Below are 18,736 nucleotides of genomic sequence, written 5' to 3' on the forward strand. Positions count from 1 at the left end.
GAGCTATCTCTGGCCCCTCTGTCTTCAGAAATGGATCTTGATAAGAACCTAAGCGTCCCGCCTTGGAGGCATTTGGCCAGACACTTGGCTGGCTCAGAACGCCAGAGTTACCGCCATTGGTGTCGCCGGGTGCCACCCTCCAGGGTTCACCATGGCCCCAGGCAATGCCAGGAGTGTGTGAGTGGTGGTGGGGCTCCGGGAGGCAGGTGGGACACATAGGTGGCAGGTGATGGGGGATACTGGCAGATGCTGGTGACATGCCTGGGATTTGCCACTGCCTGCGTTCCCGATGACGAACACCGAGTGTCGGACTTGAAGCAGCTCTTCCAGCTGCACGACCTTCAGCACGAAGCTGTCCTCGGCCTGCAGCTTGAGCTCCACAATGCTCTGCTTGATGATCTGAGAGACAAGGCGGGAGGTGGTGCAGGAAGGTGGCCTTTGGTGTGGATGAGCTTCTAAGTGTTGGCATTAATGCCACCCAGAAGTCACACTGCCCCAGAGCCCCAACTCCAGACCCTTCCATGACCCTCAGCTCTGAAACCCAGGGCTGGCTGGGGTGCGGGAAGCAGCTCATGGCCCCAGAATTCTTGTAGCCAAGAGGAGGCTTCTCGGGATGGATGGAGGTGGGGGTGAGAATTACCTTCTCAAAATTCAAGTCTCGCTTCCGAGGCACGTCCAGAGCAGGGAAGAGGTCCCCGATCAGCCCCATGAACACAGGCAAGTCATCAGTCACGATCTTGGGGATATTGAAGTCCCTCAGTGCTCTCATGAGCACCTGGTCCTCTGCCCGGGTGGGATCTCCCCTCTTCAAGGAGCCGGCCACCACCAGCACAGACTTGATGGCCCGAAGGCCCCAGTCATAATGGTCCTGCGGGGAGTGGGAACATGGATGTGAGCGCACCTTCCTTCAGTGGCCAGCTGACATTGCCAGGCTCCGAGGGGATCTCGGGGCTAGGGAGGGCAGAGAAGAAGTGTGGGTCCCTGGAGGCTCAACCAGGGTCTCCAGGAACGAGAAGGACACACCTGCTTTGAGAGCAGCTCTTTGCACAGGGTGTAGAGGGTGATGAACTTCCGGGCCAGCAGGCGGGCGTCCAGGAAGCCCTCGGCCACTAGCATGATCTCACAGATCAACTCAAAGTCGGGCACCACCATAGCACAGGGCCTAGGGGATGAGCAGGCAGCTGTCTTTCTCCCCTTCGGCTTCTCTGGCCCCTCAGCTGCCACCTGCCCCTCTTCACTGGGGCACCGGTCCCTGCCAGTCAGCTCTGGGCACACGGAGCTGGGTTCCAGGCTTCCCACACCGTTCCTCACACACCCGGCTCAGGAAGCTCCGGGCCTTACTTCTGTTCTGGCGGGCTTTCCTTCTCCTCCTGAGAGCAGCCAGTGTCTCAGCTAGGGACTGCCCCGATTTGAGGGGCCTCAGGGCTTTTGAGGGACCGTCTGCCTTCTTGCTGAACCTACTCCATCTTGGCAGCTAGCTTTGGACTCCTCCACCTCCAACCATTTTCAGCCCTACCCCCCCACCCTACCCCACCCCCACCCCCCCCCCCACCCCCACCCCGCTAGGGCCCTTCCCCTTTCACCTGAATAACGCCTTCAGGTTCTCCGGAAGCTCCGTGCGTCCGGCGTAGCCAGGATTCATGGTGATGAAGATGCCCACGGTGGGGATGAGGCTTATTATCTCACCCAGGAAGTTAAACTTCTTTTTCTTGGCCCGAATTGCATCTTGGACACACTTTACCTGGACAGTTGGTGCACAGACACACACCAACATGGAGCCGTTTGTGTGTGCGAATGTGCATGTGTGTTGGTATGCATGTATGTGAAGGCCGGATGGCAACGGGCATCTTCCTCTATGGCTCTACACTTAACTTTCTTTGGAGAGTTTTTGAGAGCTCTCACTGAATGTGGAGCTCACCAAGTGACTGGACTGGCTGGCAGAGAGCCACAGGGGCCCTCTCATCTTCCCCTCCACAGTACTGCAATTACATACCTTGTATCTGACTCTGTTTGTGGTTTGAAACAGGGTCTCACTATGTAGACCAGACTGGCTTCCAACTCACGGCTATCTGCCTACCTCTGCCTTCTGACTTCTGGGATTACAGGCGTGCGTCACCACACCTGGCAGCAGCTGTCCCCCACCTTTAAAATATGCTTCTGTGTACATTTGTGTCTGTATGTGCATGCGTGTTTGGCTGCCCAAGGAGGCCAAAAGAGGGTGTCGGAGTCCCCCAAAGCTGTGAACTGAACTCAGGTCCTCTGAAAGAAAGGTGCTCTGAACCTCCAAGCCGTCTCTCCAGTCCCCACATCCGGCCTTTTATATGAGTTCTGGGAATCAAGCTCAGTTCTATAGGTCTGTGTGGCAAGCACTTTACCTACTGGATTATCGCCTCACCCTTGCACCCCCACTTCAGTTACTGAATCTGACAGCTGTCATTTAGCAGTGACCTTCACACCCTTGATTCCTGCCCGTGATTTTGTCGTTCATGGGTGTTATATAGTAGACTTCAGGTGAGCTTTTGTCTCAAGAGTGCCCTCTGGCCATGACCGTGGCTGAATTCTGTCAATTATCTGACAAGAACCCACCAGAGGTCACTGAGGCCACCCCCTGCTTACCAGGATAGAAGGGCTTCAGGGAGCTGGGCAGTACTTGGGATTTTAGGGAAACCTACAAAAGGCTGCAAACCATAGGGTCACCACTTGAGGGAGCTCCTGGCTCGTGATGGAAATCTCTCCACCATCGGCTTCTTTCCCCACCACACAGCTTGCTGGCCTGGCCTTGCTAGGCCTGGCTGTGTCATGATGGGGTTCCCTCCTGATTTGTAGCCCACAGAGCTCACACCTGGGCAGGCCTAGAGAGTGAGAACCAGGAACATCTGCTGTCAGAACCTTCCCATTCTGCTCCCAGCTCTTCTGTGTCCATAAGCAAAACCTGCTCCATGGAACATTCTAGGCAGGGCCATGCTGGTGAGTTTAAAAGCTGGGGGTGCTGGCATGGTCCCCCACCCCGTCTGAGGAACCTGCTCCTGCCTTACCTTGGATTCCCCACTGCTGTTCTGTGCCCTGCTAGGGAATTCCCTCAACATACAGCCATGTTTTCCCCACCTGCTCCTCTCCTGTTGGACACTCCCACGTTCACCAAAGCCCAGCTCCACGATTCCTACACGCTGAAGCCCTTCGCTCTCCTCCGTCAGGTTCACTGGTCTGGCCTGAGGCCATGGCCACACTGAACTTAAGCTTAGGATAGTAGTTTCTCTCTACATGGATATCTAGTGAATGCACTGTAACCCAACTGGGGCATAAACACACAGTAGCTTAATTCTGGAGGCACTTGGCTGAGTCCCAGCCAATTGCGGGCAGGCAACTGCTCCTGCCATGTTCAAAGACAGAGCCCAGCTGTGATGGGGCCAGCTGTCTCCATGCCGCAGTCACTTCCTTCCTCAGACTGTACATACAGCCTGCTTACGTGCTGGGAAGGGACATGCTGGACCACTTTGGTTTACCCTGCTGCCCGGCTGTACAATCACAAAGGCAACTAAGGGTTGTTAAATATTCTCTCCCCCGCCCCCATCCACCCTCCTTGTTTTTCAAAACACTCAATCTATGATTGGCTAACCTAGAGTTTGTTACATAGACCAGTCTGGCCTTGAACTTGTGGCGAGCCACACCCAACATGATTTTCTATGTTGGCACCCCCAAGCAGACCCAGGTATGCCTCCACATCTGCCGTGGCACAGGGGTTAGCGTCTCTGACTCTATTTACTCTCTGCGTGTAAACTACCTAGAGCCCCTAGGAACCAGGGCAGGGGGCCGAGGCATCTTTGTGTCATCCCACAGTCCAGGGCTCAGCTGTTGAAGTGGACAGGGTCTCTGGTGTCTGAGATACCATGAAAGCTGGGCAAAGCTCTGGGCCCCCCACTGACCCAGAAACCGAGCGGAAGGGCCCTACCTGTACAGCAATCACAGACAAGACCTCCACTGAGATCCGGTTAAACTCATCAAAGCAACCCCAGGCTCCTGTCTGCGCGAGGCCCTTGTAGATGTTTCCACAGGACTAGGAAAGGAAAGACAGGTCAGAGGGAGGGTGTGACTTCCAAAGGCCAGCAGGAAGCAGATTCGAGTCTTAGCACACTCATGTGGCAACTGGCACATGCCTGGAGACGGCATGCTCTCGTGCCCCACTCGTACAGTCCCGGCTCTTCTCTAAGCAAAAGGCTCGGGCACAGGCAGGGCTGGAAATTCCTCAGCCATTTCCCCCTTCACCTTCTCATTTTATGCACACGAAGGAGGAGGAATCCTCTAAGGTGGGCTGGGGCTGCAAGCTCCTGGAGGACCTTCCCCTATGAGTGTGACATTCTGTCCCCTGAAGGGTAATGAACACACCCATGGAGTCCAAACAGAAACACCTTTTAGGATCATCTGACCTCACTTTTCTAGGGCTCATGAGGGGACATGATGGTGCGACTGTCAGTCAGCAGGGGTCATGGGCACTGTCCTCAGCCTCAGGATGGGACCCCTAGATTGTGGGACTCATCCAAGGGGAGGGAGTCCCCTGCAGAGTGAGGGTCCCCACACCCTTCCTGTTACCGCTGTTACTGCTGTGGTCTGTGGTGCCATGGAACTGTTACGGCTGGGGTCTCGCCCCTCCCATTTCATCCTCTGAGAAGATATGATCCTAAAGTTTCTGTGGTTGATGGAACTGACCTCCCATCTTCTGTCCCCTTCAGAGTCCACCTGGACACTACTTTTACCCTAAACCCACACTGAACATAAGTGGGAACTCACTCCTTATCTGTGGTCTCTAATTATTGGAACAATCTTGGTCACAAGAGGGGTCCCTTTAGAACACATGGTGCTAAGAACCCCTACTTCCAAAAGGGGGTGCTGGCAGGGTATTCTCAATGCCTAGTCACTGTCCCCCAGGGTTCTGTCTGTGGGTTCCACACACTCTTGGGTCCCAGGGGGCCACACACCTTGTAATCCATCTGCTCTGAGCAGTTGAAGACGTACACCATGGTGCCCAGGGCTCTGCCCAGGTCCTTGGTTGTCTCCGTCTTGCCTGTGCCAGCAGGGCCTGCTGGGGCTCCGCCCATGATCAGGTGGAGGGACTGTGTGAGTGTGATGTAGCACCTGCCAAGGATCTCCAGTCACTGGGGGCACCGTGACCCCAGGGCCCACTCCACATTGTGCTTTACTCTGTTAACTGTGGGGCTATTGTATGAGCTCAGCCTCCCCCCCCCGCCCAGGGACAAAAGACAGAGAGCAGGAACACTGGGATGTGACGGGATGATGCAGGCCTGGCCCTCCTGTGGGTTCGGGGAGTGGCCCTCTGGACTCACCAGACACGGTTTTTAGGCTGAGTGCATTTATTGTCTTACAATTTACTCAATGCTCACACACTCATGAGGACCTGTGGGCGACTCTCCCCACTTTGTAGGCCTCAGGGAGCTGAAGTAACCCCCTGAAGACACAGCCAGTGTCAGACCAAGGACTCACAGCCTGAAACTGGGCTCCTGCCTGGTGACTGGGCTGCATCTTGAGCCCAGGACCTCCTCACCCAGATGTGGCCTCTTCTAGCCTCAGAGTTGAGGGTAGAAGGAATGAACCATGAGGAAGGGCCCAAGGAGGTGTGTGGTGTAGAGGGATGAGTGTTGTGTCCTCACCTGTCTGTGAGGGGGGTGATGACCAGCCGTGGTGTGTTACCCAGGTACTCGTAGGAGTACTGGATCTGAGCATCACAGATGTTGGCAAAACAGTGCTTCTTCTCCTCATCCCAGCGGTGTCGCAGCTGTGACTGCCAGGTGAAGGCCTGTGAGCTCTCCACCTGCAGAAGGAAGCCCAGTGCGTCTTGGCTCCAGGCCAGTCCCTGGGACTCCCTCTCAATCCTATGTACAACTGTTTCAATACCTCTGAACACACACAAAAGAATGAAAACTTCTAGTACCCTATTCATCTGATCTGTATGGAGTGTGTATGTATGTGTGTGTGTGTGTGTGTGTGTCTGTGTCTGTGTCTGTGTCTGTGTCTGTGTGTGAAGGACAGCAACTTCCTTGGTCACCTCCCTGGGAAGAAGAGAGGGTAGAGGCTGGAGTCCTTGAGTGTGTAGTCAACCCCAAGCCCAGTTCACAGCCCTCCCCAGCCTGCCCGGGACGGGGTGCTCCTGCCTTGGCAGTGATCATTTTGGCCACCACATCTCGGGCGTGCACGTCGATGGTGCAGATGGTCATGATCTTCATCCTGTCTCCAGCGCTGAGATTTCCAATGAGCAGAGTGATGAGTGCATTCAACTGGCTGATCTGCCGAAAGAACCACCTGTGCTGGGACCCTGCTAGGCAGCTACCACACTCGGTGGCCATCGGGCTGGATGCTGAGGGGTGGGGGATGGGGAGGGTGGCGCAGAGAGTGACCTCCTCCACCATGTGTGTGTATAAGTTCACCAGCCCTTGTTTATCGCAAAGAAAAATGCAAAGTTCCTCTCTTCCCATGTGGGGAGACCATGGATACCCTTAGGAGGAGGAACATGGACACTCAGTAAAAGCAGCTGCCCGCCAAAGCGGGTACAATGCATCAAGTTACACACCAGGAATGTTCTGAAGCTACAAGAGAAAATGTTGACCGTGGCCCTGGGGAGATGGTGTCCCCAGCTAGTCAAGTTCTGTCCTCGCAAGGACCTGAGTTTGATTCCCAGATCCACGTAAGTAGTGAGGCATAGTGGTACATGCTTGTAATCCTGGCACCAGGGAGGCAGAGACAGGAGGATCCCTGGGATCACTGGCCCGTCTGACCTAACGGGCAAGCTTCAGACCCTGACTCAAAAATAAAGTTGGCTGGAAGGTGGTGGCGCATGCCTTTAATCCCAGCACTCAGGAGGCAGAGGCAGGTGGATCTCTGGGAGATCGAGGCCAGCCTGGTCTACAGAGCGATCTCCAGGACAGGCACCAAAACTACACAGAGAAACCTTGTCTTGAACCCCCCCCCCAAAAAAAATAAATTGGACAGCTTCCTGAGGAACCACCCAAGGTTTGCACACACACACACACACACACACACACACACACACATACACACACACACTTTTTGTTGTTGTTTTTAAAGCCAGTATTGGTATGTGATTTCTGGAGGAGACACTGAGTTCTGTATTTCTGAGGTTGATATTGGATTGTTACTGATCCACACAGATGGTCAACAGAGTGAACACCCTGGAGAAGGGGCCTGTGATGCCTGGTTTTACGTCACAAGCTAGGGTCATTTGAAAGAGAGAGCCTCAACCGAGAAAATGCCCCCAGCAGATTAGCCTGTGGGCAAGCCCATGGTTCATTTTCTTAGTGATTGACGTGAGAGGGCCCAGCCTGTGGTGGGTGGGGCCATCCCTGGGCAGGTGGTGCTGGGCTGTATAAGAAAGCAGGCTGAGCAAGGCTTGGGGAGCAAGCCAGAAAGCAGTGTTCCTCTATGGCCTTTGCTTCAGTTCCTGCCCTGACTTCCCTGGATGATGGACTGTGAGCTGTAAGATGAACTAAACCCATTCCTTCTCAAGTTGCTTTTCGTCATGGTGTTGTTTTGTTTGTTTGTTTGTTTGTTTGCTGTTTTTCGAGACAAGAGTTTCTCTGTGTCACAGCCTTGGCTGTCCTGGAACTCACTCTGTAGATCAGGCTGGCCTTGAACTCACAGAGATCTGCCTGCCTCTGCCTCCCCAGTGCTGGGGTTAAAGGTGTACGCCACCACCGCCTGGTTGGTCATGGTGTTTTATCACAGCAATAGAAACCCTAATTAAAAGAAGGGGCTTCTGGCCACTGCCTGGCAGTTTCAGAGCCCCAGGGCTCCCACACCTGCTTTTTGTTGTAGTCTTTGATGGCATTTTCATATCCTTCCTCCAGCCTCGCAAAGGCCAGGCCCACCTCAGTTGTCCACCAGATCTGCGTGCACGTTAGCGCCACCTGAAAACAACACAGGACATGAGAAACTGTTCTTTATGGATAATGAGATGAGGTCAGAGCTGGGCAGTGGTGTCGCACATCTTTAACCCCAGCACTCAGGAGGCAGAGGTAGATCTATCTCTGAGATTAGGCTAGCCTGGTCTACAGAGTGAGTTCCAGGATAGCCAGAACTACATAGAGAACTTTGTCTTGAAACCTCCCCCCATCACCCCCCCCCAAAGAAAAAGGAAAAGATGAGGTCATGAGGCAGGTCAGACAGCTCTGTGGTTAAGGGGACTAGCTGGCCAGGTGGTGGTGGCACACACCTTTGATCCTAGAACTCGGGAGGCAGAGGCAGGAGGATCTCTGTGAGTTCGAGGCCAGCGTGGGCTACAGAGTGAGATCCAGGACAGGCCCCAAAACTACCCAGAGAAACCCTGTCTCAAACAAAACAAAATAAAACAAAACAAAACACAAAACAAAACAAAACAAAAGGACTAGCTGTACTTCCAGAGGATCTGGGTTTGATTCCCAGCACCCACATGGATGGTCACAATCATTTCTAACTCCAGTTCCAGGAGATTCGATGCCCTCTTCTGGCCTCCACAGGCACTGCACATAAGTGGTGCACTTACACACAGGCAAAACATCCATACACATAAAATAAAAATAAAGGAAAATGAATTTTTAAAAGACCTCATGCCAAGCAACTCAAATCATTCCCAACAGACAGACAGAGGGTAACCTGGGGCCTTGGAGGCACAAGAAGGTCCCCATGGAGCTGCACTGCAGTGGGTCCCATCCTGTCAGACCTGGGCTGGGTAGTCAAAGATCCACTGTTCCCTCGGCTTCTCCTCATATGTCACTACGGCCTCTGGAATTTCGTGGCGCAGTGTAGCACACATCCGGTCCAGCACCCGATTCAGCCACACTTCCACCTGGGGAAAGACCTCACATTGACCTTGCGGGGCCCATGCGTCTCATCCCAGTGATTTGCATACTTGAGCAGGCAAGCGTAGGGACAACTTAGCAGTCCAAGACCCTGCCTGTGTTGGCCTCCACACATCCCTTTCTTAACAAAGCAGTTGGCCACGGAGGACCTCCACCTGTGTCAAGCTTCACTTACTCTCCTCTCTAAACAGAGTCACCAATCACTCTGATCATGGCTAGCTAGTAACTTCCTTCCTGTGACCAAACGCATCCCAGATCTAGAAGCGGTGCACCAGTCCAGTGTGGACCAGTTTTGGGCCCATGGGTAGTGTGCCAGAATGTATCCTCTCCGTCAGCTCTTAGGGAAAATTCCCTAGTCACCATCTCATGGGTTTGCATGATTGAGCATGAACATAATCAAAATCAGACAAGAAAAAGGATGTGTGCAGTGAACAACAGCCTACATGATCCAAACCTGTCAGCCAAAGGAGAAAACCATGCCCATCCCAAACCTAACAATTCCTCCCCTGGATCCACAGGAGGAAGTATTGAGACACAGCTGGCGTCCTGAGCCGTTCATCTGTGTGCCCACTGCCCTTGCGGGTGTCTCCTCTGCACCTCTGCCTGGCATCCAAGTATCTCCCTCCTACCACCCACTGCTGTAGTGCTGTGTGAATTTCTTCAACTCTTTGAACAAGACTCCAAGAGCTTAGAAGCTTGGTCCAGGCAGGGACCACTACCAACATGTTTGCCAGGGGCAGAAATGCTAAGGTTTTCATAGAGCAGTAAAGACAGCCCATCTGGGGCCAGTGAGATGGCCCAGTGGGTAGAGGCACTTGCTGCAGGAGCCTGGTGACAGGTTCAATCCCCAGACTCCACACAAAGGTGGAAGGAGAGAAGCAGCTACACAAGGCTGCCTTCTAATCTCTGCTTGGGTGCCATGACACACACACTCACACACACACACACACACACACACACACACACACACACACACTCACACACACGTACACTGTGAACTGGTAGTTCAGACGGCACAGCCTCATTTTGCACAAACCGTAACAATTCAGCGATGCAGACAATCCCAGCTCTTCCCTCTTCCTTTGCCCCTTACATGCATGCTACACACCATAGGAAGGCTGTTTTGTAGATTCTGTAATGAGTTGGGGCCAGGGAGATGGCTCAGCAGATAAAAGTGCTTGCTGCCAAGCCTGGCAACATGAGTTCAATCCCCAGGGCCATCACAGTGGAAGGAGAGAACCGACTCCTGAAAGTTGGTCTCTGACCTCCACTTGAACATCATGGCACAGACACAGATACATTTATAAATCAGATAAAAAAAGAGGTCCCCAAGCATGTCCTGGAGAGGCAGATGAGAGGGCTGACGGCACACCGCCTGTCCCCTCCCCATGGGCTCACCTGGCCTGAGAGGTCACACTCCTTGTCAAAGTCCACGAACTCATCCTCCTTGCTGTACATCCCCAGCCCAAACTTGATCGGTTTTCCCTCAGCGTCCAGACGGAACTTGAGCTTACACAGACTGTCGAAGAGTTTGGACAGGTGGCGTCCCACCTGGGGGAAGGACCCTGGAGTTGCTGATGGCTCTGGGCTCCCTCCAGTGGTTTTAAGCCCTCTCTCTTCTACCCTTTCTCTTTTGTTTTGGGAGCATTTGTCCCATCCTTGACTGATGTTGACTGAGTGTGGCTCAGGTAACCATTGGCATCAGCAAGAACTGGCCTTGGGCAGGACACAATCACCAGAGCCTCCATCGAGGTTCCCAGCATATCCCCTGCTCCGTGCCTACCCTATAGTTTTATTATTGAAGCTAAACACGACCATTTCTCTCCCCCTAGTTCACTATCCTCTCTTTCCAAGGAGCCCTTCCTAGATTCTCAGCTATCTATCAGGGCAAAGATGATGAGGGCCACACAGAGAAGAACTCAGTGTGTCTTTCAGGTGCCCATGAAGCCCCCTCCCCACTCTTCACCCATTCCATAGAAGGAAAACAAGCAGCAATGTGTCGGCTGGCTTGCCCAGAGCCACACTGTGTGCAGAGTGCATGGAGGGTTTGTCCTCCAGCCAGAGCTCCTGGGTGCAGGGGTTCACACAGCTGGGGCCCCGTCTACCTCCACAGGGTCATTTCCATTGGAAAGGATGTCCAGCAGGTCAGCCGAGGAGACAAAATAGAACCTTGGGAAAGCCAGTCTCTTTGTCTCCAGATATTCAGCCAATGCCTTTTCACACACAGCCAAGCTAAGAGGAAGGAGGGAGAAGGGCCAGTCGGTCCTTTTCTACAGTGCCCTTGGCCAGCCCTTCCTTTCCAATGACTGAAGGCATCCTGCCTTTCCTCCACAGACCCACATGAACTCAGAGACTCAAATCAGATGCCCCCATTCTTCACCAGAGCTGATCACACACAGGGGCTCCTAGTCTACCTCAGGGATAGAATATTACTAGCCTGTGACCTGTGCCTTTGCATAGCAGGTGGCACAGACCCATGCCCCATCAACACCTCAGCTGGGCATATGGACACGGGGACCCACCTCTTTTTCAGCGCCTCCAGTTTATCATAGAGGCCCGGTTTATTGGTGGCTTCCACCACGTTGGGTGTTTTTACGGCATCTGCCATCAAGGCCTGGGAGGAGAGGGGAGGAGAGAAGCGCTGGAGCCCATCTTGTCCACAGTAGCCTTCCTGGAAATACCCAGTGACGGAGCTCACCTTGAACTCCTGATCGATGGTGTCGAAGCGCTTAGAATCCTCTGGTAGCTGGGCTCTGATGTCTTCTGAGCCAATGAAGATGCTCTCCAGGTGGCTCCAGGTTCTTTGGACCTCAAACCAGATGGAGATGACAGAGTCTGCCGTGGACAGTTTCTGCTGCCAGCTGGTCACCTCCCTCAGGAAGTGGGACAGGTACTTGGACATCATCAGGTTCTGCAGCTGCACCTGGTTGTCTTCCAAGGTCTCCACCAGCACCTCATCTGACTTGAGCATCATGGTGCCTGTTCTGGGGTGTGGCTCATGCTCAAATTCCATAGTGGTCCAGGTGCTGTCCAGGGTTTTCAGTACCTTTCAGGGGAACAGAAATAGGGAGTGTTTTGAATGTAAAATGTCACCCGCAGGCTCGTGTGTCTTAGGCAGTTGGCCCCGACCTGGAGCTGCAGTTTGGGAAGGCTGTCACCTGTGGGAGGAGACGCCTCCTGGAGGAGGTGGGTCACTGGAGGCTGTACAGTGCCGTCCACTTCTGGTTCACTTTCTGTTTCACCGTGGATTCACTGTGACCAGCAGCTTCCTGGTCCTGCTGCCATGTCTCCCCATGAGGGACTGCTCCCCGTGAGGGACTGCTCCCCGTGAGGGACTGTACCCCCTCACCTAAGCTAGAATAAACCCTTCCTTCCTTAAACTGCTTATCAGTCATTTTGTTGCAGCAATGGAAAAAATAGCTAATTCACAAGCATTGAACATCCAGGGTAGCCAGCTCAGGGGGAACACAAAGCTCCTGGGACTTGGAACAGACTTAGGGTGCAAATGCAAACTGACTTCTGAGCTGAAGGCATTTTGAAACAGCAGGTGTTACGTTCATGCCAACTTCCATCCTGTTTAGGTCTCCCCATCCCCCACCCCCGAGACAAGGTTTCTTCTTGTAGTTTTGGTTCCTGTCCTGGATCTCACTCTGTAGACCAGGTTGGCCCTGAACTCACAGAGATCCACCTGGCTCTGCCTCCTGAGTGCTGAGATTAAAGGTGTGCGCCACTGCCACACGGCCTGTTTAGAGTTTTTGAGACAGGGCCTTACTATGTAGCCCTAGGCAGCCTCCAACTCACACAGATCCTGTCTCCTGAGTGCTGGGATTAAAGGTGTGTGTCACCATGCCCAGTTACTTATGTATGTTTATGTGAGCATGCACCTATGTGTACAGTGCGCTGGCTGAAGGGGCCAGAAGAAAGCATCAGATCCCTTGGAGCTGGAGTTGCAGACAGCTGGGAATCTGGTCCTGACCGAACAGTAAGCGCTCTTAACTGTTGAGCTCCCTCTGCAAACTCTGATCTGTTTCATGGATCAGAAGAGTCATTCCCTGGCGAGTGATGCCCTTGGGGCCTCCTCATAGTGACTGTGGTGTGCTCGGGAGAGAATAGCCAGGAATGGGGCTCTTTGAAGACACTGAGGTCTGCAGGTATTGGGTGGTTTTTCTGTCTTGAGCTCTCGAGGGAAGGCTGCTAGAACTCTCAGAGCCAGAGGCTGTCTGAGGTCAGCCCCTCACAGCCACCGAGCCAATCAGACAGTCCCAGGATCCTTTGGGGAGAAGACCATACAAGAGCGATGGTGCCTACCTTCTCCATTCCCGATTCCTTTACGGCCTTGTCCACAATGTTGCGGACCTCGTCCTCATACTTGTGGAGGTTCAGTTGTAGCAGGTCTGCCAGGGTGGTCTCCTCTGACATTTCAAACTTCACCTAGGGAAAAAACAGGTGTACTTCATATGAGGCCAGGTGTTCTACAGTGGCAGGAAGCAGGCCTCTCAGAGGAGCCTTGGCCACGGGGCCAAGCTTTCATCTGCGATTCAAGGTGTAGACAGAAGTTTCTGTTCCACCAGCAACTCCCGAATACCCAGCAGCTGCTCCTCAAATTACCACACAGAGGCTTATATTAATTATAAATGCTTGGCTGGTAACTCAGGCTTATTACTAACTAGCTCTTACACTTAAATTAACCCATAGTTCTTATCTAGCCAAGCAGCACGGTAACTTTTCTCAGTACAGCATTCTCATCTTGCTTCCTCTGCTTCTGGCTGGTGACTCCTGACTCTGACCTTCCTTTTCCCAGCATTTGTAGTTTGGTTGTCCTGCCTATACTGCCTGCCTGGCTACTGGCCAATCAGCATTTTATTAAACCAGTTTGAATGACAAATCTTTACACTATACAAGAGAATTATTCCACAGCACAGGGGCTCTGTGACTCAGGCCAGTTCCTTCTCCAAACCTCACCCTTTCCCCTATAAAACCATGTAACCACAGAACCCTCTGGTGTGGGGTGAAAAGTGTACACCAGAACACAAGTTCACTTAGGATCTCAGGGACCTGCAGATGTTGAGGGTCTCAGGATGAGGTCAACCTGGATCTCCAGGTGCATGTTAAATCAGATGACAGAAGAAGTGAGGCTTTGGGTCACAGATGAAGGAGGCCACAGAGAAAGTGTGTCACTGTGGAGGCAGGCTTTGAGGACTCATATATGTTCAGGCTACACCCAGTGTCTCAGACCACTTCCTGTAGCCTGTGTATCAAGATGTAGTAAGTTCCTTCTCCAGCATCATGTCTGCCTGAATGCTGCCATGTCCACCATGATGATAATGGACTGAACCTCCAAACTGTAAGCCACTCAATTAAACGTTTTCTTTGTAAGTGTTGCCATGGCCATGGTGTCTCTTAACAGCAATAGAAACCCTAAGACACACCCCTAATAGGTGACTTCTGTCCAGACAATGAACAGGGCTCAGTCAGCCTAAGGTGAGTAGAGGGAAAGAATACATTTCCCACAGCGGTGGTGGTGCACGCCTTCAATCCCAGCACTCAGGGGACAGAGCCAGGAGGATCTCTGTGAGTTCAAGGCCAGCCTCGTCTACAGAGCAAGATCCAGAACAGGCACCAAAACTACACAGAGAAACCTTGTCTTGGAAAACAAAAGACAAACAAACAAAAGCAAAGAAAAGAAAGAAGAGTACATTCCCTCTCCTATACCACATGCCATTCTCTTTTCATTGCTGGCTGGAAGGCAGGGTAGAGGGCAGGGCAGGGAGTGGGGGTCAGGGGGCAGGAGGGTAGGGGCCAGGTTTTCTGTTTGTGCATTGCTGGCCTGTAGAGTCATGAAGAGCAGCTACTGGGTACAGTTTCTTTACTGTTGACAGATGGAGGGTGATCTCCTGCCTGCCTTCTGTGGGTGCCAAGACCAGGATTGATGCCTAGGGGATATCCTTGGAAATTTTGGGGTGCTAGGAATTGAGCTCAGATACAAAGGGATGTCAGAGGAGCAGTTCAACATCCCCAGATCTTCCTGCGCCATATGGACATTTAATGGCAATCAGAGCTGGTTATGTAATTTGTAGGTTCTGGTGTGAACTGAACACACAGGGCCTCAGAAGATGATTGAGTTTCAAGGTCATGGCTGCAAATGTCAACCTGCCAGACAAGATATGCTCACTAGTGCACCAGTGGCATGATGCCATGGTTAACCAACCACATTTTCATAGGACGTGAGGCCTACTCTGCAAGGGGGAAGCTTGCCTGTTATTATAGACCCAGTCAGAAGTCGACAGCTGGGGAGGTCATAGGCCATAGGGGGAGCAAGCTACTGTTGTTTTGATAGAAGGACACGGTGTCACACTGCCTTCTAAATATTTATGGTTACACCCAGAGACGAGTGCTCCTCTCAGCCAGAGCCAGAGAAGCTTCTGTGTGCAGTGACTCATAACTGGTCAAAGTGTTGAGAATGGCTGATGGCTGAATGCTCAGTCTAAATGGGACATCTGCATCACGCCCTCCAAAGCTCAGAGGACATCGAGGGAGAGGAGAGGGGCTGAAAGAATGTAAGGGGGGAGGGGACAGAGCGGAGCAGGGAGGGATGGGAAGGAGTACTGTGAGACAGTCTTCTCGTCGTGAGAACTCTGCCTGAGACTTGTACAGGATCAAGCCAGTAAAGATTCCGGCATGATGGGGGAGGGGCCCCACAGCAATGAATGCTTTCCGGTGGAAGGAAAGGCCACTGGTAAGTTACCTTTGCTTAAACCTCACACCCATGCTCGGGGAGGCACCCCTAAATAAACTCAGTGAGCTACAATAAATAAAAGAAGCAAACAAGAAGACATGAAAATAATGGGGACTTGGGAAGAAGAAAGGGTTCAGTGGGAGTAGGAGGGGTGAGGGATACTAATAGGCGGATGAAGATGACCAAAATACATTGTGCATCTGTATGAAGTCAAAGAATTTAAAAAGAGAGATACCAGCAGAGCTGAAGGCAAGCAGGGCTCCCCGAGCTCTGAACCCACATTACAGCAGCAGCCCATTCCAGGCTTTGTCAACCTCGTGCACCGGCACCCCACCTCCACCACTCAGGCAGCTCAGGCTAGCCCAGTCACCAGCAGCCATCCCACCGTCTGCCTGCGTCAAGTCGAGGTACCTGGGTGGCCTGCATGAGCTGTTGCCAGTGACGGTCCCTGATGGCAGGGTTCTGTAGCTCGCTCACAGCACGCAGGGATGTGATCATGTTTTTCACGGTGTTGTCCAGCCCCATGAAGGCATCCCAAGGTTTCATCTCCTTGTCCAAGGACCTCACGTCTTTGGCAAACTTCTTACAGTCAATGTCCATCTGCTCCACATTGATGTCTTTCCACTTGGTGGTCTTCCAGTCGTCGATGCTGGTGTTGACCTGCAGTGAGAACATCCACGTCACCTCCATCCTTCCTCGGTCCCTGCTCCATCTGCTGTTGGAGTGTGTGGGGAATGTAAGACACGATGTACTGTCTTTGATTTTTTTTTTTTAAAAAAGTGTTAAGACAAACTCCATTAATAAAGAGGTTGTAAAAAGCTGCTCAGCAGAAATTCAAATTCCTCCAGGATCAGCGCTTCTTTATAGAAATGAAAATGTGTTTGCGGTCGCACTGGGTGCTTGCAGTTGTATTTTCTCAGCTGCGCCGCTTTGACTGGGTCCACCTTGTAAGAACCTGAGCTGAGCTCTGGCCACTCAGGACCCCCTTGCATTAGAAATAAAAGCTAAGCAGGACCCGAGCCTGCCAGGGGTGCCTGCTGCCTGCTGGATTTGGTGTGGCTCCTGCCCGTTGCCTTGATGAAACACTTTGGATTGTGTGGTCGTTTTCTTGAGACCACAGACCCAGTTCTTACATCAACAGTGTCCAGCAGGGGACCGTCTAGAACTGACGTCATTCATAAAAAGGGTGAACCAACAGCTGCCACAGAAGCCACTGTTTTAAAAGATGAACAGGTAAAGTGCATGTTGGTGAAAGCCTATGCTGGACCTTGCTAATGGTTGGCAGGATTTGGCTCCCTCTGGGAATGACCATGCCACTTGCCTCAGCCGGGACATGGGCCAGGACTTCAGGAGCCCCAATTGCCATACTTGGCTCAGCACATTCTTTGTCTTCCTTGTCAATCACACTGACACACAACCTGGATTATCAAGCTTACCTTTGATGCACAGCTGCCTGGAACAGGAGCGTGAGAAATACATTTTTGCTGTTGATTGATGTTTAGGACACTTGTTACTACATCCTAGCTTATACTGACTAATAAGAAAACCAGAGAAGAAACTTCATTTCTGACAAAAAGAAAAAACAAACCACTTGAAAAAAAAATTTCTACCAAGAACGGCACCAGAAGATGCTGCGAGTCTGTGCGCTTCCGTCCAGGGTGTGGAAAAAGGCTCCCAGCTGGAAGCCACCAGTCAACCAGACTCAGACTGCTGGCATAGGCACTGGAGAGGCCTGGACTTGGCAAGAATGCACAACCCAGAAAGATCCAGGGCCTGCAGGAAGTGCAGCTGAAGCCAGGAGGCCTGACACCTTCACCTGAACAGGACTCAGGCAGGTCGGAGTCCACGCTGCATCTCCTCAGTATGTCCTGGCTGATGGGTTTCCGACGCCTTTTCCTGAGCCATCCTGCCTGCTCATGCACGTGGCATCTCCTGGGCCGGGCTCCCTTTGCTGATGTCTGTTAAGGGAGCGGCTGCCCTCATCTGACGCCAAGTCTGCATGAATTTGGGACTCCCCAGGTCTGAAGGATAAGAAGCTCCACCATCATCTAGGAGCCTCCAGGGTGTAGTATTTTTCTGCAGTATCTCTAATGGACTCCCGTGCAGCTCTGGCTGGCTTGGAACCTGCTATGCAGCCCAGGCTGACCCTGTCTTGAACTCCCTGCTGTTTCTGCTTTCCTGGGACTGGGATTGCTGGTGTGCATTCCTTCCTGTCTTCCGGATGTGGCAACTGCACCCATGAACTCACAGCCCACAAGAACCACATGAGACTCCGTCTTTCAACAATCCATCATGGACCATGAGGGGCTCATGAGGCCCAACCCCTCTCTGAGATGGCTGGGGGAGGGGAGCCATATTCCTCAGTGGTATAGTCACTGGTGAGTTGCCATTGATAGAGTAAATAACTTTACACTACACTCAATAGGCCAGAGGAGTCTTATTGAGAGGAAGGACTGGAGGAGTCGGAGGGAAGAGAGGTGGGGGAGGGGAGAGGGAGGCGATATTGCACAGAGCAAAGTCCAACTGCAAAGGCCTCTGGGAAGTGACCCCAGCCCGAGTCCTTTGGGAAGATGCTGCTGTGTCTTTATAACCAGAGGTCCCTCTGGGTGCTGTCACCACCACCTGCAGAGTCCCCACCTGCACCCCGCAAGGCCTGGCCTGGCTCACCATGACGATCATGTCCCAGAGCTCCTTCAGCAGGCGGACCTCCCTGTGGCAGGCCTTCAGCTGCTTGTAGTCCGGCACAGTGACCTCGAACAGGCTGGCAGACTTGCACAGCGCTTCCATGACACCCTCCATGGCCGAGATGCTTTTTTGTTGCTGGGATGGGATGGGAGTGGACATCAGTGGGCTGCCCCAGCCTGGGTGTCCCCAAACCTGAGTGTCCCACCCTGACCCCATTTCTGCCTTCTTGGTCTCTTTTCTCGACCATGTCACAACCAATCTTCTCTGTCCTCAGCCGCAACTTCCCATCCCTTGGTGGACCAGTGTTCCAGCCAAGATGGCAGCCGCCCTCTCTGATACCCCTCACTCTGGGATGTAGTAAGAGGCAGCTTGCCTCTCCAGACTCAGATCTGTGTGGGAGTGCATGAAGTCCTGAGGGAATGTGTGTTGTTGGCATGGGCACAGCCATGGC

General features: G+C 52.7%; 1 protein-coding gene across 2 annotated transcripts in view; it reads right to left on the bottom strand.

Moving 5' to 3' along the window:
* Nucleotides 1-18,736, bottom strand: part of Dnah17 (dynein axonemal heavy chain 17) — a 119,181-nt gene that overhangs the window by 68,551 nt on the left and 31,894 nt on the right. The window contains exons 24-40 of one of the 2 annotated variants that reach the window (XM_036196601.1): nucleotides 18,268-18,420; nucleotides 16,012-16,260; nucleotides 13,173-13,295; nucleotides 11,563-11,910; nucleotides 11,387-11,478; nucleotides 10,970-11,096; nucleotides 10,263-10,415; nucleotides 8,726-8,851; nucleotides 7,827-7,913; nucleotides 6,171-6,296; nucleotides 5,664-5,824; nucleotides 4,974-5,130; nucleotides 3,950-4,054; nucleotides 1,584-1,741; nucleotides 1,024-1,162; nucleotides 641-868; nucleotides 262-399 (exon numbers count right to left, since the gene is read on the bottom strand). In XM_036196601.1, the coding sequence (XP_036052494.1) occupies nucleotides 262-399; nucleotides 641-868; nucleotides 1,024-1,162; nucleotides 1,584-1,741; nucleotides 3,950-4,054; nucleotides 4,974-5,130; nucleotides 5,664-5,824; nucleotides 6,171-6,296; nucleotides 7,827-7,913; nucleotides 8,726-8,851; nucleotides 10,263-10,415; nucleotides 10,970-11,096; nucleotides 11,387-11,478; nucleotides 11,563-11,910; nucleotides 13,173-13,295; nucleotides 16,012-16,260; nucleotides 18,268-18,420 (2,670 nt within the window). Of the gene's footprint in view, nucleotides 1-261; nucleotides 400-640; nucleotides 869-1,023; nucleotides 1,163-1,583; nucleotides 1,742-3,949; nucleotides 4,055-4,973; nucleotides 5,131-5,663; nucleotides 5,825-6,164; nucleotides 6,297-7,826; nucleotides 7,935-8,725; nucleotides 8,852-10,262; nucleotides 10,416-10,969; nucleotides 11,097-11,386; nucleotides 11,479-11,562; nucleotides 11,911-13,172; nucleotides 13,296-16,011; nucleotides 16,261-18,267; nucleotides 18,421-18,736 lie in introns of both variants that reach the window. The other variant, XM_036196602.1, reaches the window with a different exon arrangement.

This window comes from Onychomys torridus, chromosome 8 (genome assembly GCF_903995425.1).
Source record: "Onychomys torridus chromosome 8, mOncTor1.1, whole genome shotgun sequence".
NCBI classification, from domain to species: Eukaryota; Metazoa; Chordata; class Mammalia; order Rodentia; family Cricetidae; genus Onychomys; species Onychomys torridus.